The sequence below is a fragment of the Macrobrachium nipponense genome, chromosome 43 (genome assembly GCF_015104395.2).
Source record: "Macrobrachium nipponense isolate FS-2020 chromosome 43, ASM1510439v2, whole genome shotgun sequence".
Lineage (NCBI taxonomy): Eukaryota > Metazoa > Arthropoda > Malacostraca > Decapoda > Palaemonidae > Macrobrachium > Macrobrachium nipponense.
This window is the reverse complement of record NC_061104.1, coordinates 45171131-45198068: the sequence shown is the minus strand read 5'-3', so window position 1 is coordinate 45198068 and position 26938 is coordinate 45171131. Positions and strand designations below refer to the sequence as shown.

General features: G+C 46.1%; 1 protein-coding gene across 3 annotated transcripts in view; it reads left to right on the top strand.

Moving 5' to 3' along the window:
• The window catches only part of LOC135213708 (uncharacterized), a 107551-nt gene that overhangs the window by 48956 nt on the left and 31657 nt on the right, over positions 1-26938 (top strand). For all 3 annotated transcript variants that reach the window (XR_010314187.1, XR_010314188.1, XM_064247815.1), the window contains exons 5-7: positions 6897-7039; positions 20209-20390; positions 21428-21614. Coding sequence is in view for 1 of the 3 variants with exons in the window: in XM_064247815.1 (XP_064103885.1) it covers positions 6897-7039; positions 20209-20390; positions 21428-21614 (512 nt within the window). In the remaining 2 variants the exon portion in view is untranslated. The remainder of the gene's footprint in view (positions 1-6896; positions 7040-20208; positions 20391-21427; positions 21615-26938) is intronic.

Here is a 26938-nt window from a genome sequence, read left to right as displayed (position 1 = left end):
GTGGTTCCCGCTACTGGCTTGGCTGTCCTTTCTGTGTTTACCGCTGCCGCTGTTCCTGCCGCTCCTGAGCTGGTTGCTGTTCCTGTCGCTCCTGGTTCCTGCGCCTGTCCATGCTGGTCCTGCCCATGGTGTGTCTTCCCCAGTCCCAGGTCCTTCCGGACAGGTGCAGTCGGGCCGTGTTGCTTCGGCAATAGGCCCGACTCCGGCCTGGATGGAGGACCTGACGACTGTCCTGCGTGAGCTGACGAAGAAGAGGAAGGTGTCATCTTCGTCTTCGTCTGTTGCTGCCTCTTCCCCTTCGACTTCTAAGGCCCATAAGCCGAAGAAGAAGAAGGCTGCCTCCCCCCTAAGAAGTCTCCTTCGGGAACTTTAACGGGCCCGTCCCACCTCGGTGGGACGGGGGGTCCTTCTGCTGGTCCTCCTGCTCCTTCGGGAGCGGGGCCCGTCTCCCTTCCGTAAGGAAGAGATAGACGGGGACCAGAGGAGTATCGGTTAGCTCTGGTTACTTCCTCGCCTGGTGCTAGCGGCGATGCCGCTACGCCAGGTTCCGGCTCGGTCTCTCGTTCGCGGGAGATCCCGAGTGTACGCTCTCCCTCGGGAGACCGTGCAGCCAAAGTTTCGGCGCACCCCAGAGTTCGCTCGGCGCCAAGACCACGGCACGGAGCAGAAGGCTGGCGAGAACCGCTCAGGTGACTCTCGCCAGGCCAGCGGCCGCTCTCGCAGCGACCAGCTGGTAACCGGGTTTTGTTATTCCCCCTCCGAAGACTCCTTCGGGAACTTCGAAGGGCTCGTCACATTCCGGTGTGACGGGGGGGTTCTTCTGCTGGTCCTCCTGTTCCTTCGGGAACGGGGCCCGTCTCCCCTTCTGAGAAGAAGAAGAAGACGGGGACCAAGGGTGTGCTGGCTACCGCTGGTACACCCTCGCCTGGTCTTGGCAGCTCTGCTGCTAAGCCAGGTACCGGCTCGGTTTCTCGTCCGCGAGAAGTTCCGAGTGTATGATCTCCTTCGGGTGACCGTGCAGCCAAAGTTAAGACCACCTGAGTTCGCTCAGCGTCATGACCGAGGCACGGAGCAGAAGACTGTCGAGAGCCGCTCAGGTGACTCCTCGCCAGGCCAGCGGCCGCTCTCGCAGCGACCAGCCGGTACCTCGGGTGGACGTGACGGTCTCTGACCGGCCACGGGTTGAGGCTGGAAGAGGTCCCCCAGGTCCCCTCGACCGACGGTACCAGCCTCGGCTGGTACCAGCGGTTTGACGTGCCGCGAGGACGCTCACCGGTCTCACGGCGAAAGCGAGCTCTGCAGGTCACCTGACCGCCGCTCCCACAGGGACCGGGCGGATACGGTGACCAGCAGCAGCTCGTCTGACGCACGGGACCGGGGTCGACGTGCTCAGTCGAGCCGCTCGCCACAGGTGAGCGGCACGGCCAGGCCTGCAGATCGATCCCCACCGCGGGTTGGTGATCGGCTGCAGCCCCCCACGTACGCTGGTCCTGCCAGCGAGCGGGGGGGAGCGTCAGGTCTGTCTCCTCCACTACCGTCAACTTCCTCGGGCTACACCGGGAAGAGCGAGGTAGCTAGGAGTGATCGTGAGAGGTGCGCCGCTCACGATCCCGTCACGACGCCGCACGTGCCACGTATGGTCTTAGGACCAACCAGGACGTACGCGCAAGTGATTGGAGGCGACCGTCAGGGGGAGAGGGGGGGGGGTAGCGTCAGTTCTGTCTCTCCGATACCTTCAACTTCCTCGGCATACGCCAGGAAGAGACGAGGTATATAGGAGTGATCGTGAGAGATGCGCCGCTCACGATCCCGTCACGACGCCGCACGTGCCAGGTTGGTCTTAGGACCAACCAGGACGTACGCGCAAGTGATTGGAGGCAACCGTCAGGGATCTGTTGCTGGTCCTTCTTCTCTGAAGGAGAGGGTCCTGGGAGCTGCTCTTGTTGGAGGGACTGGACGGTCCTACTCCTCAAGACGCTGTAACTTCCGAGATTCAGAGTAACTTTACCCAGGTTATTGCACTGATTCGTCAGCACAACGACCGGGGGGAAGGATCGCCGCTCCCACCAGCAGAGCCCATGTCTCTGCTCGAGTCGTTTTGGGGGCCGAGAGGGAACCCAAACCGACGTGGGTATGCCGCGATCGGAGCTTGCCGATTCTGTCTTGAACCAGTCTCTCTCGTCTCGGACAAGAAGGCTCTCTCAGTTCTGGCCGGTCGATCAAGCTACTTCCACCTCCTCTACTGCGACAGCGGTTTTCTACGTGTCTTCGGACACCGTATTTAAATACTCCTTCGGTCCTCCTGAGAGGTTCGACCTCGACGAGGACTGGAATGAGTCGAGGACGTATCGGCTCTCTCCTGTCAGGTGTCGATCAGCCCCACCAGACGACGTTCACAGTGGCGGCAGACCCTTACCTACAGTGAGAGTTCGTTAACCCTCCTCGGGGAAACGTTTTCTCCTGACGATACGTTTTCCCAGACTCTGAGAGGCCATCGCCGCAAGGCGATGGCTGCTCCTACTCTTCTCCCAACTGCTAGTTCCACTGGGAAGGCGAGCGAGTATCCAATTGCCTCCCCCATTCCCGCTCTCCTTACGGCTACGAGGGAAAGGGGAAGGATCCTACAGAGATTTCTCTGTAGGATCCCACGTTGGGGACTGCGCTACCAGGGGGACCTTCGGGTCCTACCTGACGTAAAGCCCCGGTCGTGAGGAGGGATCCTGCCCCATTCTCGATTTCTACGGGAATCGAGAGGACCACCAGCCGATATCGTTTGACGAATTCATTCGGTGGGGGTTTCGCAGACTGCTTAGAATTCTACGGAATTTCTAGCGCATTCAGAGTGTTAGAGTTTCTTACGATCTCCAAACACTTAGGCGAGACCAGGGTCCAAAGTGAGCGAGACGAGAATCCCGATATGTTACACGATAATCGGGAACCTCGCCTATGCTCGAATTCCTGGAATTTCTAGCATTAGGAAGAAGACTGCTGCTGAAAGAAGACTATCTCACAGTAGGCGACCAACCTGGAATAGAGAAGAACGGACGGGAATATCCAGTTTGGCTGGAACTATCGTCTTAGTATTCTGTTCACCATTGAAGCTTTCCTTCGAGGAAGACTTCTCCTTCACTCTCTTTAATAGAGAACGAAGGTGGTCGATCTCCAATCCTTATTTTGTTTTCTTGAAGGAAAGAATTTAGGATGGAGATCGTTGTTCAGAATCCTACAAATATACTACGTATATTAATCTCACAACATGATTCTGCTAAGCAGTTGAATGGTCCGAGGGGTAGGCGCATATCCTGGTTATTCTACGGATTGCGACTTAGACGAAAAGTATTCTAATTGAACTGCAACCCGGGTTGCCTGCAACCTCCCAGGAGTTTCCAGTTTCAATTTTATATACTTATGGTGTTGTCACAACAACACCATTTAAGCTTTTTATATTTACCGAAATTCGTTTCGCTTAAATATATTGCTCGAGCATATCTTTTTATGCTCGGTGGTTCTAGCCGAACGCATTCCTTCGTGGAAGGATTACTTGGCAACTCAGGATGACGAGTCAGCGACAGCTACTGCGTATTGAATTGCCCGAGGCATTTCAGTATCAGCTGCCGCTTTGAGATAGAATGTTGTTTATGTCTTTCTTACCTGCTTTGATTGAATAACAACCGTATCTCTGCCCAACAATCACGGACTTAAGTCTCTGATTAACGGGGATTCTCGCATACATGAATGACCATCTACTGCGGTGAAACGCTAGTATTCATCGTCTTCGGTATTGCGAGAATTTTAAACAGAGATATCTATTCGACTCATCTTTCTGTTTACCGCACGGTAACAGAATTCTGTAATAGTCTCTTGCTGCATCGTATCCCGATAATGCGAATGATTTTTGCGGAATCTGAGTTTGTCCTCAAAATATCTTGTATTCGGAGGTGTACAATTGTTCATTGTTCACCCCGGATTAGCAGATGTATTGAAAGACATCGCCTACTCCCACACCTGCCAGCTCTACTTCCAAACGTTCAGCCCATGAGAAGCAGTTCTTCAAGCGGCTCTCCCCTGTGTTTCATTACTGAAGAACGCCCCGCTTTCATTGCACAACGGACAGCAATGAAATGGCGGTTAGCGTTTTCAGTCATTTGTAAGCACAGGTTTAGAATCTTGAGATTCTTTCTCTCGATTCAGCTGGAAGACGTAGGTTGCATTCATTGCCTACCTTCGTCTTCAACGTCACATAGTGTTGTTTCTCCTTAAGCTGAGATTCAACGTCTATGAGATTTTCTTGCCATCAGGGACCTCGGTCTTTTTGAAGGCAATTGACTTTCGCCTTTTGAGCTTATGCATTAAGAGAATCATCGCCGCGCCGTCCGGCATCGGTGACTAACAAATATTTTATTTGTTTGGTCTCTTCAGCATAACTCTTTAAAGGGCGAAGGTCACGTGACTTACCCGGATGCTTGGACAACTTGCGCTACTGATCCGAACAGTCAGTCGGCAGCTGTCAGAGCGCCCGAGTCAGTTACGAACTATGCTGTGGACTTAGTTCGGTTGTTCCACAATCATTACTTCGTCTTAAATAGCTTGTCAGTATGAGTACTGTACATAACCAAAGTCGAGAAGAGGGATAGGTCATACGACTATTCCCTTCTTTTCGTCTTAGGTAACTGCATGACTTCTCTTGAGAAGTCAAGCACAAAGGGATGGGGATTTGTGACGCTCGATTTCGTACCGATCTTCGTAGCGAAGACTCAGAACCCTTCGGTAACTGACGATTGGTTCGAGTCTTTCACAATACCCTCCCTAATGGACTTCACCGCCTCCGATACGAAGGCTATGCTGCTTTGTCCTGTGAAGGTGCGACGGAGCTGTCTGAAGAAATCGACACCCAGGATGAGTGTGGACGCCTCTTCATCATTCTCTCCGCGTTCCGCAAGAACTTCTCCGTGGCGCAGGTAATGAAGGCAGGCGCCTGGTCCAACCGGACCGCATGCACCTCCTTCTACCTTCAGGATATTGCCCACAGTTCCTGGATCTTTTTCCTTGGGAACCGTGGTGGTTTGCTCAACACATTGTGTAGTTAACCCCAGACCCTCGCAGGCTGAACAGCATCGAGTCCTGGTGTGACCGTAAGAATGGATGAGGAATGAGAGTGTGACTGGCTCCTCTTCCCATCTTTTTCTTCCCTCTACCTTTGGGTAGAGGGACACGGTCGTCACCCTGCTGGTAAGGACGAGATGCAGGTGAGCTACTCAATAGAGCACCATCCTATCCCTTTCAGTAGGGATAGGAGTAAATATCCACCACTTCCTCCAACAAGGGGGGAGGAAGTGGATGCCAAATTGAGACAAACCCATCATTTTATGATTGTCTCTTGCAAACAGGAACAAGTTCTTGCTTGCTGGTACGAAGAGATACGCTTGCCTCTCTCTTAGTACTTGGCCCAGAGGTCTGACCATTGATCCTGCGGTGCACACCCCGATCAATCGGACAGAGGTTTGGATCCCTCCCTTGCTCTTACGACCAGGGAGGCACTCCAGGGTTGGACGAACACCATCTGTTCACCAAAAAGACTCAGATTCCTCCCACCAAGAAGTGAGTCTTCCTATTGTTAAAGGACCGAGGGTTTGTATTACGTATCGGAACAAATGACAATTTGTCGAAAATTGCATTTTTCCTAACTATACAAACTGAGGTCCTTTACATATAGTCCCACCTCATGCCACCCCTCACTCTGCAACTTTTTGCATGGGCCTAAAGCAAAAGTGATTCTTCACCTCTCGGGCGCAGCGGGCGCGCGCGCACGATCGGACAAGCAGTTAACTACCGTTCTCCCATTCCCCTTGTTCGAGCTTACGGACCGTCCCAGCTGCCGCTAGTTTACCTTCCTATTGTTAAAGGACCTCAGGTTTGTAATAGTTAGGAAAAATGCAATTTTCGACAAATTGTCATTTTACTACTTAGCCCTCATGGTATGTCAATATGGTCTAGTCACGTTGTGGTCTCGCCCCTGTTGACAGATCATCTGGAGTGCACCAGCTATATAGGTCTCTACCTCGCTGGCAACTCTAGTAGCACAAGCAGACTTACGTGGCAGTAACCACGAAGCCAGCTATGCTAACAGGTGGAACCAAGATGTAAATCATCTGCATGCATTTGTTTCCCAAAATCCTTCTATTCTGTCCCTTCCCACCTCCAACGGTTGGATTCAGCTATATATACGTATATCTGACAGGTAAGTTTCATGAACAAAATGATATTGTTATGATACAATAAAGTTTGTTCATACTTACCTGGCAGATATATATAATCAAGTACCCACCCACCTCCCCTCAGGGGACAGTGGAAATAAAAATTATGAATAGAAAATGGGAATGGTTCCTGATACCCGCCTCCCAGCGGCGGGAATGGGTACTAACCACCTGGCCGACCACTGCGTGTGCCGGAAGTTTTTAAATTCTGTTGGACTTCAGAAAAATACAGCTATATATATATCTGCCAGGTAAGTATGAACAAACTTTATTGTATCATAACAATATCATTTTTAGAATAATGATCATCTTTAAGAGCAGATTGGTGAGTTTGTAGCTTCTGATGGCTGTCTGTTAAGGATTAATGATTAGTACTTCAGTGTAACATGTGTGGAATTATGACTAGTAGTTCCAGTGAAACAATTTTTCCAGTGATTTTCATGCCAAGTTTTTATGTTGTCTTGAGGAGCATTGTGAGGAATTTACTATATATATATACATATAATATTTATGGTGTCATGGTAGGTAACTTAGTGGCTTTGTCATTTATGAAATAAGTAATGCTTATTTTATCTTATTTTATCTTGTTCATAGCATAATTTAGTAACCTGTGAAAATTTAGTATCTCTTTAATCTTTTTAGGCAACTCTGCAGAAGTGAAGAGAGAGGCAATGAATGTCTTCATAAATCTTGGTCTTGGAACTCCTGAACAGTGCTTGGATTTGTACAAACGATATTCAGTTTATCTCATGATTCACATGAATGGCAGATGTGCAGAGTCACAGGTAATTTGCACATTGTTTCTGTACATTAAGACACTCAGTTCATCCTGGTCATGAAAATTTTGGAGAATTCAGTATTTACCAAGTAGATGTGAATTCTTCCAAAAGAATTCAACGTTATTTTTAGGAAATGTAACTTTGTGAACTAGAACTACATAATATGTAATAATAATAATAGTATGTAGTATTGAAGGTGATAGCTGCATCAGCTTCATAGACTGTATAGTTTTTTTCTGTTATTCTGATAGTAATTGATTTTTTAGGGTTACTGCATTCTGCCAGTAACTTACAGATGTTTTTCATTCTTAGAGAGGAAAGCAATCGCAAATATGTGTCGTTTTAGTTTGGATGAATAAGGTATATCAGTTACAGAGTAACTGAAATAGGGAGTTCCTCTCTTGTCATGTTAAGAAGGCACCATAAAAAACCACAGGAGATGCCCACCATACTAGCATCACAAGGAGTGCAACAGTGGGGATTACAGAAGTCATCAGAAAGGCCTATTGCTCATGTAACTGATAAACCTGCACCAGTCACCACAAAAAGCTACATCCCAGAAAGAGAAATGCAAGATAATGTCTGAGATTTTGCAAACTGCCTGCTGACTAATCAGAATTTGCTAGGTAATACCAGGGAATGTCCCACACAAGGACCTCAACTCAACAAAGCTGCAGCAGCGAGATCATCAACTACAAGTTTTTGGCTTACTAGGAAATCTCACCAGCTAATAAGCAATGCAAATTTTCCTCCTCACCCAATCAGAGGTCAGCCTGCTTTCAACCCCCTGCTGACCATTTTGTATATAACAAGCAAGACTCACCAGGAATGACAGCCTACTCCTGTCTTTCGGTGTGATCATGTTCAACAGAGCCTGAGTGAAACATGGCCTAGATCAACTCTGACAAAGACTTTCTACTGAAGAAGGACAACTCCACAGTGGGTGAACTCCCAGTTTCAATTACTGTCATCATTACTCTGTAACTGATGTACATAGTGTATTTGTCCAAAATAAAACTACAGTGGGGCCTCACTTAGTCGCGGATCAGCAATCACGGATTCAGTTAATCACTGGTTTTTCCTTGGACCACTTCTCAGTCTATGTCGCTGGTATGAATCCCAGCATCACAGGCTTGTCCATGGTAGGCTAAGCCTCGTCTGGTTCCGATAACCAGCAAATGCATTAAAAGATTCACATCATGATATTAACTGACAATAAAGGTAATAAAACCATTCTCACCTTATATATTATTTGCATATCTTCATAATATATAGCCTATTCATGGAATAATTCCACATCATTGACATCAACTTGTAGTTGAGTGGCCAGCAGAAATGTAAACATTGAGTTACACTTCACAGCGACCTTTGTCATTCTTAACATTTTTAGAAATGTTAATAGTAGTAGTGTTATTACAGTAGCAATAACATTTAGGAAAACATTAATTTTCAATTCAAACTTCATTATTGTTTTGGTATAACGTAAGCAACTTCTCTGAACACTGCAGTCATACAAACAATAATTGTCATAGATTATTGTATTGTTGTTTGTGATCGGCGATGAAGCGTAAACGTAATAAAACCATTTTTACCTTATATATTATTGTCATATATTCATAATAAAACGCATATCTTATATATTATTGACTTATCTTCATACTAAAAAGCCTCTTCAAGGAATAATTCCTTGGGGAATGCATTTTTCAAAAGACAAAAATACAATTTACAAGTTTACAGTATGCACTGATTACTTTATTTTGATGTGATTACATTAATATTACAGTATGGTACTGTCAGCAGTACAGTAACTATTTTTTATCATAAATGTATATACATTCACGAAAAAAACAGTATGATCACCGTATGTCACAAAACCTACAGTCTCATTCGTACATACTATTTTTACATAATGTGATAGTGGTTACACAGTTCTACAGACTACATTGTATTTTACATAAGTATCCTCTAAACTCTATCATAGATCACTTTACTTACTTTTTTTGGAACCCAAATACTATATCCCAGAAAATTAACAAAATCGCGAATTTTATCATAGAGCAAGATTCACTAATTACTGTTTTGTTCATGAAACTTACCTGTCAGATATATATATAGCTGTATTTTCTGAAGTCCGACAGAATTTTAAAAACTTCCGGACACAACGCAGTGGTCGGCCAGGTGCGTTAGTACCCATTCCCGCCGCTGGGAGGCGGGTAATCAGGAACCATTCCCATTTTCTATTCATAATTTTTCTGTCGCCGGTGCTGGAAACACCTGTTTCGCAGTACCTCCGTCTTAGATTTTGGAAACTCATTGCCGCTAAGTATCCTAATTGTCTTTTAATTTATTTACTTGGATTTGTGGCTAGGCATACGCTATCTAATTGATTTGAATTTGATTCATTTTTGCATAAGATATCTGAATCTAGTTAGGCTAGTTTCAGAGGGTGTTGTCTGCAAAGATAGGGTGTGGCTACCGAAAGCTTCGGTAGATCCGCACTTGGTATGCACGAGGGGTATGAGTCTTGCTTCTTTGTTGAGATTTGTCATGTAAGGAGTGTGAGACTTTGTCTAATTCCGTAAGGAAGGCGTATGATTCGTATGTACGCAATTAATCAGTAACATGTCTAATTCCGTAAGGAAAACGTATGATTCGTATGTACAACAATTAATCAGTAACAAAGTCAGGGTAGTGAACCTGCTGAACCTTCCTGTAAGTTTTACTTTTTTTTTTTTGCCTAACCCTGTAGTATGGCCTACGGGTTATGAATATGTCTGCGAGAGTGATCGCTCTCCCCTTCATTGTTGTGAAGAGTGCTACTTCTGTCATTGTTTTCTCATAACCCCTGTAATGTTGCCTTCGGGCCCTAAACAGTGTCTGTAGAGGTTATTGCCCTTTCTCTAATACTCTTTCGATTCGTATCTTAGAATCGTTTAAAGTGCTTGCTTTAGAGAGCAATAGTGAAGTGGCTAAGTGCAGTGACAGTGCCCCTTGTGTAGTGGAGGGTGCGTCAGATCGGCCTTATTTCGCCTCTAGGCCGGGACCTCTGCTTGACTCCCAGGACCCGGGGAGAGAGCATGTCGAAAGCCGAAGGAGGGTTACGAGGAACCCCCACCGATCTGGCGTGCCTTCGGCAGTTTCTGATGAAAATCCCCAGACTGCCTAAGTGCGTGCAGTGCCACGAATCCTGAAGGATGCTTCTCGTCCTCCGAAGCGTCCTCCCTCCGCGCAGGGGTTGGAGCTTTCGGAAGGACTCGCGCCCTCCTAAATAGAAGCTTTATAGAAGAGGACGCTTCACGTCCTCTCTCTCTCGTTATGCGTTCCAGTGAGAAGTAAGAAGGCGAACGTCGCCTGATCACGTGTACGTTTTCTTTCCACCGAGAAATATGAAAAAGAAGTCTTAGTAGCAGGACGCTTTTGAGAGCGGACGTCCGGAGCTTTGTTACTGTGAGAATAAGAAGGCTTTCCCTCGCCCCATCGTATTCTCACACGATCAACCCTTCTCCTGAGACTGTTTCGTGCAGTCGGATTTCTCTCCGAGATGTATCTCGCTTGTTTTGACGCCTGTCAGGAGCGTGACGCGTTTTCTGCACGCTTCTTTTGACGCTCGGCTTGGACGGGACGTTCGGATGGACGCCAGGCGCGCGCGGGTGCACGCCAAGCGCGCACCAGTGGACGCCGAGCGCACGCCAGTGGATACCGAGCGCCCGCCGCGCGCCCCAGTGGACGCCGAGCGTGCTCGCTGCTCGCCAGTGGACGCCGAGCGTGCACGCCAGCGCACGCTAGGTGTGTCGCCTGGCTGAACGTTTCTGTTGAACTCTTCAAGCTCTTGTTTACGATTTGGGCCTCAAGAATTTTTACCTCTACCTTCGGTGATACCTTATACCTCACATGCAAAGAATGTGAAGTAAGCAGTGCTTCGGAGGAAGCTTAAAGTGAACAGACAACTTCGTTCGAAACCCAGCAAGACCTCGGGTTTCGTGAATTCAAGAGGTCTCTGTCAATATTATATTGCTTTTCGCAAAGGTGGATGGAGTTAAGGAAAGCTCAAGGGAAGATCTCGTTTCTCTACCGCAGTCAAGACTTTTGCGAGAAGGCAGTTTATCGGGTTATGTAAAGGCTCGATGTCCTGCCCCGTCAGGACTCTCGGCAACGTTCGTAGGATTCTTGGCAAAGGCACTCATCAAAAGGACGCTCTTCAGGAAAGCGCAAGACAGGACTTCCTTTGCCATACTGCCAAATAAATTTTACGCTTTAGCAGGCATTAGTTGTGATACGGGAGAGGAAGCTGGTTGGAGAGTTTCTTCCTCTTCCAGGATAATTTTGCAAGCTTTTTAGCCCATCTGAAAGGGTTTTTCAGATGATAGATTTTGTTAGTTTCTATTCGGGACTACGCTGCCGAATTGAACATCGTCGTTCTACCTGCCGTAAGCCCAGTATCTTAACAGGATTCTTGCCCCTTCCTCGTTTGAGACGGGAATCAGAAAAATAAAATGCTCAACTTCCTGGATTACGTTTTGTCAATTCAGTGACTTTCCCCCATTGACAATATACTATCGTTTTGTCAAGTAAGTGGGTATCCCATCATTGACAAAATATCTCTTTGTCCCGTAAATGGGTTAGTTCTCATTGACAAACATCTCATTAACTTGATATTGCGTAAGCGAATAAGCTCTTATTGACAAGATTCGGAAGAGCTCTCATTCGTCATTCGCAGACTCGTACAAGAAATAGACTTGTAGACTACGTCAATGAACACTTATGTCCAAAATAACATAAGAAGCTTGAGCTGACTGCTTCGATTCTCTTAAGTTTGTTCATGAAACTTGCCTGTCAGATATGTATGTAGCTGTATTTTCCGAATTCAGCTATATATATGTCTGCCAGGTAAGTATGCACAAACTTTATTGTGATATAATTTCATATTTTTGCCTTGCGTTATTTTATTTCTGGTTGGTTCAAGTCATATACGCTTGCTGTAGTTACCTCTTCGGATGGCAACCGAGAGGTCTATTGTCTATTTTAAGGACATTTAATCGTTACTCCCTGCAGCCTTCCAGGAGTTTCCGATTTATCTTTTACCGTTGTATGGTAGTGTTCTGACGACACAAACGCATCTATATATTTAGCGTTTTCTGTTTCGCTTAAATATACCAGCTTGAGAGTCTTTCTGCTAAAAAAATAACGGACCTATTTCTTCGTAGAATAGGGTAGCTGGCAACCTAGACATAAAGTTAAGAGAGGACGTCCGTAAGCTGCTGGCTGCTGCTGTCACGCTGTGTCTGTCCTCCAGTCCAACCGAGCCAGTAACAGATCGTGCGTTGACATACGCGGTAGGTTACGTCTATCTCTCCTGTGGGATTGACTGACTAACCGTATCTCTGTGCTGGCGGTTACGTCTCTCTTGCGGGATTGACTGACTAACTGTATCTCTGTCCTACAATCACGGACTTTAGCCTAAGATTGAGGGGATTTCTTACGTGAATGAATAAACGTTGCATTCGTTTTGCCTTACTATGTTCAACAGAGTTATCTCTTAATCCTTTCGGTGCTCGTTACCGCACGGTAGAATAGAAACTACGAGTCTCTACCGCAACATTGCACTTTTATATGCTCTCCTGCTTAGGCAAAGCGCAGCCTTATTAGGGAAGTAAGCATACTCGGGGAGGGAATGGATGAGCTTGCTGGGGACCATTTCCTTCCTGAAGAAGTTTGTTTCCCCGAATAGACTGCAATTCAGACCACAGTTTTTTCCTACCGGGAAACTGAAATATTATTCAAGATCTAGGAATGATTCTGAACATCTCTCAGTGCGTCTATCACCTGAGGTGATAGAAAGAAGGTGCCGGACATCTGGATAGGGTTTCAGATGTCCTGGATCTTAATCTGAAAGAAGTAAAAGCGATTCGGTAGGTCCCTCCAGTCCTCGAAACGAGTTTTTGGGACCAGTGGTCCAGATCAACTCTGATATTCCACAGCTCTCTCATATCTTAAGAAAGTATCTTCTCTCGTCCCTGTTCGAGTTACGAGAAAGAGCCTATTATATCAACAGGCATAGAATGTAACGATCCTCTAGAGGTTCGTTACAGGATTGCAAAAGTCCGTACGAATCGTCTCGATCGACGGCAGCAACTATTGACTTCCGAGTGGAATCTTTCTTTAAAAGTAAGTTGAGAGTTGTGGAGACTTTAGGGATGCCCTTTCATTCTTCTCTTCGATATGTTGAGGACAAAGAGGCTTCTTCTTCTCTGCTCCCTTATTCTCGATCCGGGATCGGTACCATTAAACGCCATCCTATGATATTGAACGGGGATGGATGTTTAGTCTCTTTTCTTTCCCTTTTTCAATCGCTTAGGAAATGTAATAAGAGGATTTATGACGTCACAGGGAGCGACAATGACGCTGACGCCCCATGTTGGCCTTCGGATCCTGGATTCACAGAGGTCACATACTTCCTAGTTCACTTTCCAAGGACCTTTTCCGAGAGAGTCGGTCTACTCTAACTCGAAAGGTACCTATAACCTCTCCGCTCTGAGTCTGACTACGTTCAGGCTATCGAGATGTTGACAGGAATAAGATTACCGTCTTTCATTTCCGTCTGAAGAATGGGATAGGCTGGCAGTCACAACTATTAAAGAATACGCAAATATGTTGTTGACGGCCTTTGGGCTCAGAGATTTGCGTCTGTCAAACAACAAAGCCCTTCACGATCTTTGAGTTCTGTGGAATCTCGAATCTCGCTCACCATCTACTTTTTGTCTCACCTGTTTTCTCGGAGTCAGACACTCGTGCGAGATCAGGTGACATATAGTAGCCCTGAGTTTCTTGTTGACGAAGTAGGTTGCGTTTATACACCCCCGATGATCGTGTAACATGAGACCAGGTTGGACTGTCAGGCATTCTTCCTTCAGGACTGAATCGCCTTTTTGCTCCTCGCTCCTTTCTCCTGGCACCAGAAGCTCGAGCCAGGAGTTGATTCGCTGACGAAGTTGGGTTGTGTTGATACACCCCCAAGGTTTGCTTAGATTGAATTGCCCAGGCAGTCCAGACACTCATCCTTCAGCGAAGAATAGTGCCTTATGGTCTTCAGGGTACAGCCTTGCTGTCCTTGATTCGTCTGACTGGTCAACTGGTCGGTCACCTGACTTTAGTACAGACGGACTGACTGTGCACGTCCAGATCGAAGCTTTCAATATGGAACTTAGACGTAGTCTGAAGTTCTTGATGTCAAAGCATTCGAACCTCTCCTACCTGTTAACTTCTTGCATGTGATCAGGAAGGCCTTCTTCTAACCACCCTAGATACGACAAAGAGGGTTAGTGAGATTTTAAGCCATCGTCACAAGTTTTGGCTTTAGAGAACACAAGGCGTTGTGCTCTCTAAGCTTCGTTGTGGCCTAAGAAGGGTGGAAACCCGTTTTGTCCTTGGGCCAGGGAGCTTGGAAGGCAAGGATGGCACAAGTTAGTGGGCAGGAGCCAGAGAGAGTCCTGTGCCCTGTCGGGTCTCTCAAGTTTTATCTACATAAAACTCAAGAAAGTCGAAGTCATCGGGCAATCTGCAGTGTTCCGAAAAAGACCAGATTGTTGCCCATATCGAAGAACACCTGGCTTTAGTGTTAAGGAGTTCTTTCAAAATGCTCCTTCATTGTGTTTGCACAAAGATTTGAAATCTTTTTATCTGAATGCTCACGAGGTGAGCGCGGCCTCGGAAGCATTTCAACAGAGCATGGCACTCAGCAACATCCTGAGTACCATGTTTTAGCGAAGCAACTCTGTGTTCACTTCACACTCCCTGCGAGATTTGAAGATGGCATATGAGATCTGCTGCTCGCTAAGGCCATACGTGTCTGCAGACACAATCTTGGGGGCAAGAAGTACCACTCATCCTATCCTGTAGAAAATGGTTAGGAAGAGCTCTTAATTTAGTTGTTGAATCGCCGACAACGGCGACTTCTTAACTCTTAAGCCTTAGTTAAAACACCTTAGCTTTGGCTAGGTTGGTCAGGTGGTGATATATATATTTATATATACGTATATATTTATTTTACTTCTTAGCCCTCATGGTATGGTCAATATGGTCTAGTCACATTGTGGTCACGCCCCCGTTGACAGATCATCTGGAGTGCACCAGCTTTATAGGTCTCTACCTCGCTGGCAACTCTAGTAAAGCAGAAACAGACTTGGGTGACAGTAATCACAAAGTCAGCTATGCTAACAGGTGGAAACAAGATGTAAATCATCTGCATGCATTTGTTTCCCAAAATCCTTCTATTCTGTCCCTTCCCACCTCCAAAGGTGGGATTCAGCTATATATATATCTGACAGGTAAGTTTCATGAACAAAATGATATTGTTATGATACAATAAAGTTTGTTCATACTTACCTGGCAGATATATATAATCAAGTACCCACCCACCTCCCCTCAGGGGACAGTGGAAATAAAAATTATGAATAGAAAATGGGAATGGTTCCTGATACCCGCCTCCCAGCGGCGGGAATGGGTACTAACCACCTGGCCGACCACTGCGTGTGTCGGAAGTTTTTAAAATTCTGTCGGACTTCAGAAAATACAGCTATATATATATCTGCCAGGTAAGTATGAACAAACTTTATTGTATCATAACAATATCATGTTTTCTTCTTTTCATGACTAAATGCATTTTTAGGATAAACTCATTTATACATTTTCAAATACTATGAATGTAAATAGCAAAATCTCTCTCTCTCTCTCTCTTTCTCTCTCTCTCTCTCTCTCTCTCTCTCTCTCATCACTTACAGAAAAAACTATAATACTGATCTATTATTGTCATAATAAAAGAACGAGATGGTGCCCGACATTTGTAGGTACAAATGTGTTGCCATATTTTTATTCTTTCTGTGATTTACGAAACTGCTTCAATACAACTTTTATAGTTGACTCAATGATTATCACATATTATAACAGTATACAAGAGAATATCTTATCACTATCGATGTTTCATTTCTTATCACCATAAAAATATTTAAAATGCAAATTTCATTGTTATTCTCGAGCTAAGCTAGTCAAGTTACTCTCGTCCCAAGCTGCTCTCTCAAGCTATTCAACAATTACTCTCCTCCCAAGCTGCTCTCTCTCTCTCTCTCTCTCTCTCTCTCTCTCTCTCTCTCTCTCTCTCTCAATGAAATATGAATTACTGTATCATAATATCATAAACTATTATGTACAAAGTTAAAAATAATAATATAATTCCATTAATAAATTAGTTTCTTTTAGCAACAATTGTTTTCCAAAATAATTCTTTTGGTAATAAACGTCCATCAGCTGATTCTAAATGTAAACAAAAGACAAAAATAGATTTTTATTGCTGTATTTTGCTGTTTATACAATGATATTATAGTTGGGTGCTGTAATCATTACAGTAAATCATGTTTTTTTTATCATAAATATGTTCATTCACGAAATAGATATACTATGTACTTTTAGTTTGGTGCAGCAGCCAAATCATGAAAATAGAAAGGAATTGTTAGGTAATATACTTTTGTTTGCTGATCTGATGAAGGGGAAATTGAAGATAGGAAAGAATAACTTTTAAACTGTCTTGAATTTAGTTTAAGGTGATAGTTGAAGACATATTTGGTGCTTGAACTGAAGTAGGCAGTTATAAACATTGAAATAGTGGTCTTGGGTGGGTTACTTATTAAAGTAGGAAGTTTAAAGCAATTTTTGAGGGGGGTACCAGGATAACACGGGTATTTACTTATCACGGGGGGTTCTGGGCCCTATCCCCCGCAATTTTTGAGGCCCTACTGTACTCAAGTTTGCAACTGCTTTCCTCTGTAAGAATGACAAACATCGCAAGTTACTGACAGAACACATTAAGCCTGAAAAATCAATTCTCAGATAGATAGAGATAACTATATACTTAATACAGCTAATACAGCTATCACCTTCAATACCACATGTTTAAAAGATGGTCTATTGTGTACTAGTAGTCGTAACAATAGAAATATATGTACATATGTGCATTGACTTTTAATACTACATTGAAGTATACATCTGTCTTTGAATTAATCACACTTATATGACCCATGGATGTTTGATTAAAAACCCACAGGACCCAATCCCTAAATGCAAAGAATGCAGAAAAACATAATAACTGTCTAAATTTATTATTATAGTATTATTTAGTTTAAGGAGGCAATTGAGTGAAAATACATAACTTTCTTAGGGCTGGATAAGTCCAATGGGAACTGAGCAAGAGGCATTTGTTTTTGGTATTTTATTTAGGTTACTGGTGACTAACTTGATTACATCAAGAGGGTTCTTTTTCAAATTCTTGTTTGCACTAGTATTATCTATTTAATAAATTTTCCATTTTCCAGATTCCTTTATTACTTTGATATTTGATTATTTGTCCTCAATAATGTGTGATGTGGATGTTATCACTTCTCAGTCCATTTAAGACATTCACTAAAATATTTGGGGCAATAAGTTTTGTCTGAAAATTTTAATTATGAATAAATAAGTTTGCATCTGATATCTTACAACTGATGTGAAGGATAGCCACTAGATTTTTCCGTGGCCTCAGGCGGAATGGTTTCCAGATCTGCTGTCGTTGTTGTCAGAGGTTCCGAAGGAAATTCAACCCTTGGCAGCATCTCCTGTGTCAGCCACATGCGGAAAGGTTCCACCAATCAGTAGAATCCCTGTCTCTTCACAGTTGGAGGCTATCAAGTATCTCCCCCGAGCGAGGGGCTTTACTCAGAGAACAGCAGGGCAAATGTCCAGCAGTCTCAGAAAATCTACCTCTGCAGTTTACCAAGGCAAATGGGCAATCCACTTGCAACCTCTATTCGGCGAATAGCAGACTTTTTAACCTTCCTCAGTGATGAAAAATGTTTGTCCGTTTCTGCCATTAGAGGCTATAGGGCAGCCCCGAGTTTGGTGTTACGCCTTAAAAGTATCGACATCTCCTCGTCCTGGGAACTTTCCCTTGCTAGTTAAGGAGTTTGAGCAATGGAGTTCTCCTAGGGAGCTCAAGCCTCCGACATGGGATGTTTCCCTGGTTCTCAAGAGCTTCACTAAGGGTCCACATGAGCCTTTGCATCGCTCATCTGACAGGAACTTGACGCTCAAGACAGTTTTCCTTCTGGCCTTGGCATCTTCGAAAAGGGTAGGAGAGCTTCATGATCTGAGCTATGATGGGAAGCACACCAGGGGTTGGGGGTTGGTGTCCTTCAAGTTTGTCCCGGAATTCGTGGCCAAGACCCAAAATCCCTCTGTGCACGATGACAGGTTCACTTCATTTTCCATTCCGTCACTGAATGACTGTGGGTGGTGATGCTCAAGAGCTTTTGTTGTCCCCTGTCCAGGCCCTGAGTTGCTATCTTAAAAGGACTTGGCTCCTTAGACCAGGCTGCTGCAGACTTTTTGTTAGCACAGGACTAACTGAGAAAGAGGTGTCTAAGAATACTATCTCTTTTTGGATACGGAAAGCCATCAGACGCATACTTGGCTCTTTATGATCCCGCCACCATTAGGGGTATTGGTCCCTCTCAGGCTTTCAAAAAGAACTTGGCTGTCCATAGAGTGCCGAGGGCTGGTACTTGGTTACGCCAGTCCACATTCACTACTTTCTATCTTAAGGATGATGCCCACAGATCTACAGACACTTTTCCCCTGGGTCTTGTGGTGGCTGCCCAATAGGTTTTCCCCTGGGTCTTGTGGTGGCTGCCCAATAGGTTGTGTAACTCACAGTTGCCCTTAACAGGGCGCTTTTGTATCTTACCCAAGATGATTGTATGGATGAGAGAATGAGTGAGTTGGCTGGTCTCCTTCTTTCTCTTGTACCTTTCCTTCTTCCTTCGGGCGGGTTAAGGAATAGACACGTCATTTGCTGGACTGGTCTGATACAGGTGAGTAAGATAGGCATATTGATAGTGTGGTCGCTTAATATACAGATATCAAACCCTCTGTTCGGTAGCATATGCTCCACTCCTTGGCAAGGAGGAGTTGGGAGTGGTAGCAAACCCTGGTGTATTGGTTTGGTATTGGACAGTCAAAGTTTCTCTTTCGTTTCCTGTATACAGTGATTCTCCCATTTATCATTGTATGTCACTCAGGGTCTGAGTGGTTAGGTATCAATTTATCTAGCTTCTAAACAGGCTTCAGTCCCTCTCCAGAAGTTATTTCTTCTGGAGCTGGACTGGTGGGTAGGCCCCCAGCTGGTTTAGGATGTCTTGAACCTCCCTCCAAGTATGAGTCTATCTTATTGTTAAGACCGAAGGTTTGTTCGCGTATGAACAAATGACAAGTTTTCTAAGACAACTTGTATTTTCCATAGCTACAAACCTGAGGTCTTAACATTACACTGCCCACCTCTAGCTGCCCCTCTGATTGTTAAGATATCCTGAGTTGGGAAAGACTGATGCAGTGGGGTAGGTGTGTGGTCTTTGACCATTCTTCACCCAATATACGAACGACTTGCCATATCTCACAAGATTTCTTGCTTTCATCTGTGTTTTAACCAGATCCAGCTAGGCGCTAGAAATGATCCTATTGTTAAGACCTCAGGTTTGTAGCTATGAAAAATACAAATTGTCTTAGAAAATTTGTCATTTTGGTAACATTTTTACCAGATGATTAAACCTGTTGCCTTTTCATCCAGTCATTGTCTTCAATAAGTTTCTTTAGTTTTGTGTTTGGTTTCAATTGTAGGTTGTTTGGCTTTCTTCATAGGTTTTTGTGTATCTCTTGTAGCACTGGGACAGTTCTTTGAAGAATTTTTTTTCTTCTCTGATTTCTATAGTTTTTTTTTCAATAGGAAGCTTCATCTAAATCTTGAAAAATAAATGTCTTTACAATATTACACATGGTAAGTGCTGCTTACCAAGCCAACAGTAAACAAAAACAAGAAGTGAGATTTTGACCTAACTTGAACCCATGGGTCAATGGCACAGACATGCACACTAGTACTGCTAGTAGGCCAGCAGACTATCTAGTTAACATTCAAGAATGGCTTCTAGGATTTGTGAAGATCACAAATTTGGCAAATATAAATGATAAGCTTGTAAGTCAAACAAATTATATATAGTATAAAGGTAACCCAACCAACAAAAGGTTCAAGTACAAACTTAAGCTTTTCTTAAAGTAACAACAGAAACCCTAAAATGAAGATATTTATTTGTTCTTGATAGGATGCTGTTGCTTGGTGCCTTGGTAACTTTTGTTTGAACAACGAGGAATTGTGTTATGAAATGAAATTGCTTGGAGTTGATGGACACCTTACAGAGCTCTTGGGATCCCGTATTTGTCGTATAGTGCAGTCTGCTTCGTATGCCCTTACACATTATTATGCAACAGTTCCTGATATGTTGAAGTAAGTAAAATCATTTTTGCAATCTGTTTATGCATTGCTGCCTGCTCATCATAACTAAACTGCAGTCTTGATACTTCAGTTGTTTGTGTACGAATAAAATGTCAAAAAGACTATTCATAGAATTTATTGTTTAATATAATTAGTCCCTTGGATTGAATGTTGCAGATATCCTGTAATTGCCAGTAGTTGATTTGACTGTCCTTAAGTCTTGTACAGAGTTGTGATTTCATAATTTGCACTATCATCCCAGCCATTTCTGGTAGTTGTAAGATTAAAATCCTGAAAAGGCTTAAAACTCCTTGAGTAGATATCCTTTATAAGTTACTGGAGGTAATATGACAGCCACATTTTGTATCATAATGTGCTCCTTAAATGAATGTTCGTTCATTGGAGATTTTTTGAGAAGTTTTAGTGACTTTTTGTAAACCAATTGGGAGGTGACAATCCATAGAAACTATTGAACTTTGTATGAATAAAATATATTGTCAAGAATAAATAATAACATTCATCTTCTGTAATTCTGTTGGTTCCTATTACTTAAAAAAGCAAAGATAAAAGGTTATGAAGTGTATATGAGAATTTTTATGAAAGTGAAGCATGAAAGATATTATACTGTTTAATATAAATCCAGTCTTATTTACAATGTTAATTTTTTTTTTTATGTACTAACTTGTTCATAAAGGGAAGTATAGCAGACACCTGCTGTCATATTGTCTGTACTGTATAAGTTTCTGTGGTTTAATTAATTTTATGAATACTATTTCTAAAAGTTTATTTTAATGTATGAAATACTGCATTGGTTGAATTTGTTGGAGGCAGGTAAAGTTTTGTGCCTGATCTAAGTTGGTCTCTGAGGCAGTTTGCTACCCACTGTCTGGGTTCTCTCAGATATTGGAGAATGAATGAGCTATATTACTAGTTTGGATAATTAAGAAATCTGTATTTTTTATATATTGAAGAGTACAGTATATGTATATTCTATTTGGGTATTTAGTTAACATATTCACAATTGGTAATGTTCCTTATTCTTTTTACAGATATGTCAGTGTTGATGACATTGTACGGAAAGCTATTGATGGTCTAGAGAGTTTTGATGATGGTGTAGATGAAATTGCATGGCTCATGTTTGTGATGTCATGTGATCAGTTGGGCTGTGAATATTTGTTATGTCAGGGTGTCATACCTGCTGCTATGGGTGCCTTACAAAAGCTGATTAACCGACAGGTAAGCATATATTCACAGCATATGTTCTGAGTCAATGCACATTGCCTCGTGATTGGTTGATGACATTCCTTGTACTGGCACTGACTTATTAGAATAATTGAGACTTCAAGTAGTGCAGTAAACCCCCGTATTTGTGATCTCAAGATTTGTGGACTTGGCTATTCACAGGTTTCTCTGTGGACCATATCTAGCCATTATTCACAGAAAATTTGCCTATTTGCAGTATTTTTCACTAAGTAATATTTGCTAAATACAGTGAAGCCTCAGTTTTCATGTATAATCTGTTCCTGAACCTCCCACATGGTCTGAAAACCGATACAATAATTCCCATAAGGACTGATGTAAATACTACATTTAATGCATTACAGACCCATAAAAATGTTAACAAAAATTGCATTTTATAGGGAATAAACAGTTTTACATATAGAAAACAATGAGAAATAAATATACAGTAAATGATTAATGAAATTTAACATCACTCTTACTTTATAAAAGACTTGTTAGTGTATGGAAGATAGAGAGAAAGGGAGAAGGAGGAGAGGTTATTGTTTGGAAGGGGAATCCTCTTTGCTTTTTACTGGCACTATCTGAGGTTACTTCTCTTCGGTTTCTGCTTGCACTAGGACCAGCTTGAGAATCATGGAACCCCTGTCGCACAACAAAACTGTCCAGAGACATTTGTTTCTGGCGTATGTTTAAAATTTGCCTAAAGTGGAACCTTGCATTGTCAGTAAAGATGTTGGAGGCACCGATTACATCATCTTTGTTGGGATGATAATTCTCCACAAAATCTTTTACATCACTCCACTTTGCAAACATGTCCTTAATCACTGAAGTGTAAAAAATCTGAGAAAACATGAAACCCGAGATAAAATTTTGTCGGAAAAAGTCTACGAAAAGAGAATCATATGAAAACTGAGGTTCCACTGTAATGTATTTTCATATATAAATTTTATGACTAAATGTACTTTGTTCCGATACGAATACAAACCATCAGTCCTTTAACAATAGGAATGTAACTTGCGGCAGCTGGAACCGGTCGTAAGCTTCGAAAAAGGGAGTTCGGTAGTTAACTGCTTGTCCGACAGTCGGCGCACCGCGCGACGGGGAGGTGAAGATTCACTTTGCTTTCGGCCGCGCTGGGTGACAGACGTGTTCTCCACTTCTCTCTGCCCACCTTTCGTCGTATGCTTTGTTTTATCCAAACCTTGGTTTGCCTTTGTGTGAATTGTGTCTCAATACTGTAAGTACATGTGCTTTGTATTATTACCAATTTACTATGGATTCTCGTGAGCTGGAGAGTTCCCCATGCCCCCTCCATCAGCCGCAGGATTTGCCCTGGTGTGGAGGGCCGTAAGTGTGGGGCCTTCCGCTCCTTCTTGGAAGTTGATCCTCATGAATTGTGTGCTCGGTGTCGGGGGCACGAATGCTCTTGCGCCGAGCCCTGTGATATTTGTGTTTTGTGGTCGGAGGAGCAGTGGGCGCACTTTAAGGGGAGGAGGAAGCGACGTAAGCCTGCCAGGGAGTCATCGGAAAGTTTTCCAGCTACTCCCCTGGTCACGGACACGTCGTCGTCTTTTCTCCCTCCATCTCAGCTCCTGCGTATGGCTCCTTCCCCTTCGGGGGGGGTTTCTCGCTCCTTCTCTTCGCCCGATCCATCGAGCATGGGGGAGAGGGCGAGGTACCCCGACATCCAATAGTACTCGGGGTCTTCCGTTCGCTCGGGGTGGGACTTGACCCCCCTCTCCCCGGGTGAGGGGGAACCCCTCCTACTAACCCGACTTTTGCCGCCTCAGGTGCGACTGCCGCGGGTGATGACCTCGGCCAGGTGTGGTGCTCGTAGGGTCTCCAGGGGACACTGAGTGTTCGGGGGCTGTTGCATCACCTGGCGAGTGGCTCTGCTCCGGTCACGCACGGTCCGGTTACCACCACCACCATCACTGTGTTGACCCCAGGGTATGCCGCCTCTCCTCACCTGGTTTATATGCAGCGTATTGCTACGGTGACCCCTTCAGCTGCAGTGCAGGCGCCGTTCCCTAGCGTTCCGAGGAGAGTTGTAACACCGCCGCCCAGGTTCGTCGCTCTCGCCCCAGCCCCCGACTTCGGGTGCCCAAAGAGCTCGCCCCTAGACCTGCCACCAGTACCCAGGAGGTCACTGGCCACTGCCCCGCCTCCTGCTGTTCCTGCCATGCCTGCCGTACCTGACGTTCCTGCCTTACCTGGACCAGCCCCTGCCGACGTTGTTCCTGCCCGTGGTGTTGCTGCTCCAGTCGCAGGTCCTTCCGTACAAGTGCAGCCGGGCCGTGTTGCTTCGGCAATAGCCCCGGCTCCGTCCTGGATGGAGGATCTGACGACTGTCCTGAGGAAGCTGATGAAGAAGAAAAGGAAGAGGAGGGTGTCATCATCGTCTTCTTCGTCGTCATCTGCTGCCGCCTCTTCCCTTTTGGCTTCCAAGGCTTCACGGCCGAGGAAGAAGAAGGCTGTCTCCTCCCCCCCTAAGAAGTCTCCTTCGGGAACTTCTAAGGGCCCGTCTCACTCCGGTGGGATGGGAGGTTCTTCCACTGGTCCTCCTTCTGCAAGGAAGAAGTCAAGGACCAGAGGGGTACCGGCTAACACCGGTACCTCCTCACCTGATGCTAGGGGCTCTGCTGCTGCATCAGGTTCCGTCTCGGCCTCTCGTTCGCGAGAGGTACCGAGTGTGTGGTCACCCGCGGGTGACCGTGCAGCCGAAGTCCAGGCTTCCGAGTTCGCTCGGCACCAGGACCGAGGCACGGAGCGGAAGACAGGTGAGAGTTGTTCAGGTGACTCCCGCCAGGCCAGCGATCGCTCTCGTAGCGATACGCGGGCTCCCAGGGTTGACGCGACGGTCCCAGACCGGCCGCGGGTTGAGACAAGGAAGAGGTCCCCTCGGTCGCCGGAACCGGCTTCGGCCGGTTCCAGCGGCTCGACGCTTCGTGAGGACAGGCCCCGCTCCCACCACGACAGCGGACTCTGCAGGTCCCCTGACCGCCGTTCCCACCGGGACCGGGTGGGTAGGGGGACCAGCAGCAGCTCTTCTGATGCTCGGGACCGGAGCTGTTGTTCTCGGTCCAGCTGCTCTCCCCTGGAGAGCCGCGCGACCAGGCCTGCAGCTCGATCGTCACCTCAGGTTGGCAATCGCCTGCAGCCCCCCAAGCACACCGGTTCTGCCGGTGAGTGAGGGGGGAGCGTCAGGTCTTCCTCTCCGATCCCTTCAACTTCCTCGGGCTACGCCGGGAAGAGCGAGGTGATCTGGAGTGACCGTGAGGAGCGCGTTCCTCACAGTCCCACCATGATGCCCTATGAGCCAGGCACGTCTTAGGACCGACCAGGTCGTATGCACAAGTGGCAGGAGGAGACCAGGAGGGGTCTGTTGCAGTTCCTCTTTTGGAAGGAGGAGGGTCTCGGGAGGCGCTCTTGTTGGAGGGACTTGACGGTCCTACTCCACAAGACGCGGTCACTCCCGAGATCCAGAGGTCTTTGCAGAGGTTATTGCGCTGAATCGTCAGCACAATGACCTTTGGGAAGGATTGCCACTCCCACCTTCTGAGCCTACCTCCAGGCTCGAGTCGTTCTGGGGTCCTAAGAAGGAACCCAAGACGACGGTGGGTCTGCCGCAGTCGGCTCTGGCTGACTCGGTGCTGGGCCAGGTGGACTCTCTCGTCTCCGGACAGGAGGGTTCGCTACAGTCTGGCAGGTCTTCCAACCTACTTACCCCGCCTCTACTGCAACAGAGGAGATTCTACGTGCCATCGGAGGACCCTTTGTTGCCCAAACAGGTTAACCCGGAACTAGCTAGGCTAACTCCGGGGGTGTCTCTGCAGCAGCTCCTGTCGGAGAACTTATGGTTCTCGCAGCAAGAGGCACTCGCCTTGGAATCAACCGCCATGGCGGCATTCCAAGCAGTCTCCTGGTTAGACCTGTGGTCCCTCACGGTGTCTAAGGTCGTGGCCACTTCGGGAAATATCACTCCTGAAGGTGACCCGACTTTCGGGAGACTGTGCCAGTCTGGAGGTAGAGCCATCTCCTACCTAGCCCACCAGACAGCAGACCTGTGGGCCAACCTGGTTATTTGGCGTAAGGACGCAGTCCTCACCCAAGTGTCCAGGGCGGCTGGGCGTGAGGCGGCTATGGGTCTTTGCAACGGACCGGTGCGGAGTTCCTCCTCTCTCTTCCCCAGAGAGATGGTGGATGCTGCAGTGGAGCGACGGTGCACTGATGGCAGTGACCGTCTAGTACACCAGGCAGTCTCGAAGGCATCTGGGCAGCCTCAAGCCACTGCGGCCAAGCCCAAGAGCTTGTTTAGCGCTTCTTCTGCGGCCAAGACGATCGCATCGTCAAGGCCCAGGGGAAAGACTCTGCCTTCGACTTCTTCTAGGAGTGACCATAACCAGCCCTCCTCCCAGCCCTCCTTCTCATGAGGGGGAGCTGGGAAGAAGAAGCTGAAGAGAGGTGGGAAACGCTAGGGACGGTATTCCCCCTCACTTGCTGCCAGAAGTGGGGGGTTGTCTGGCGAGCCATTGGGCAACTGGCAGCGCTTTGGAGCGGAGACCTGAATAGTAGACGTCCTTCGGGAGGGGTATCTACTACCCTTCGAGTCTTGGCCACCCCTCACCTCCAACCCGGTCCACCTTCAGACCTACGTACCCAGAACATCCAAGGACGTAGCACTTCGGCAGGAAGTCCAAGCCATGCTGAGCAAAGGTGCTGTGGAGATCGTCAGGGATCGGTCACCAGGCTTCTACAGCCGTCTATTCCTGGTGGAGTAGTCTTCGGGGGGCTGGCGCCCGGTGATAGATTCGTTCGCCAGTCTCGGTTCACGAGGAGAGAACGACTTCATGCTTTCACTCTGGTGTCTGCTTGGGCCCACTCGTCAGGGATACGTCTCTTGAGGCATCTCGATGACTGGTTAGTCCTGGCAAGCTCCCGCTCGCAGTTGCTACGGGACAAGGATCGACTCCTCGAGTTCTGCCGCAATCTGGGGATCGTGGTGAACTTCGAGAAGTCAGATCTTGAGCCCAAGCAGAGGATGAAGTACCTGGGTATGCTGATCGATACGGTAGCAGGGCGTCCCCGCAGACTCGCGGATCAGCAGATTCAGGGAGGCAGCCTACCAGTTCCTGTCTCTGCAGGAACAGCCAGCTCAGCAGTGGCAAGTCATGATCGGCCACCTGTTGTCACTCGAGAAGTTAGTCCCTCACGGGCGTCTTCACCTGCGGTCTCTCCATCGGAAACTAAAGGAGAGTTGGTCACAGACAAGAGACCCGCCGTTCTTCCCCGTGTCCCTCACGGAGGAGGTGAGGCAG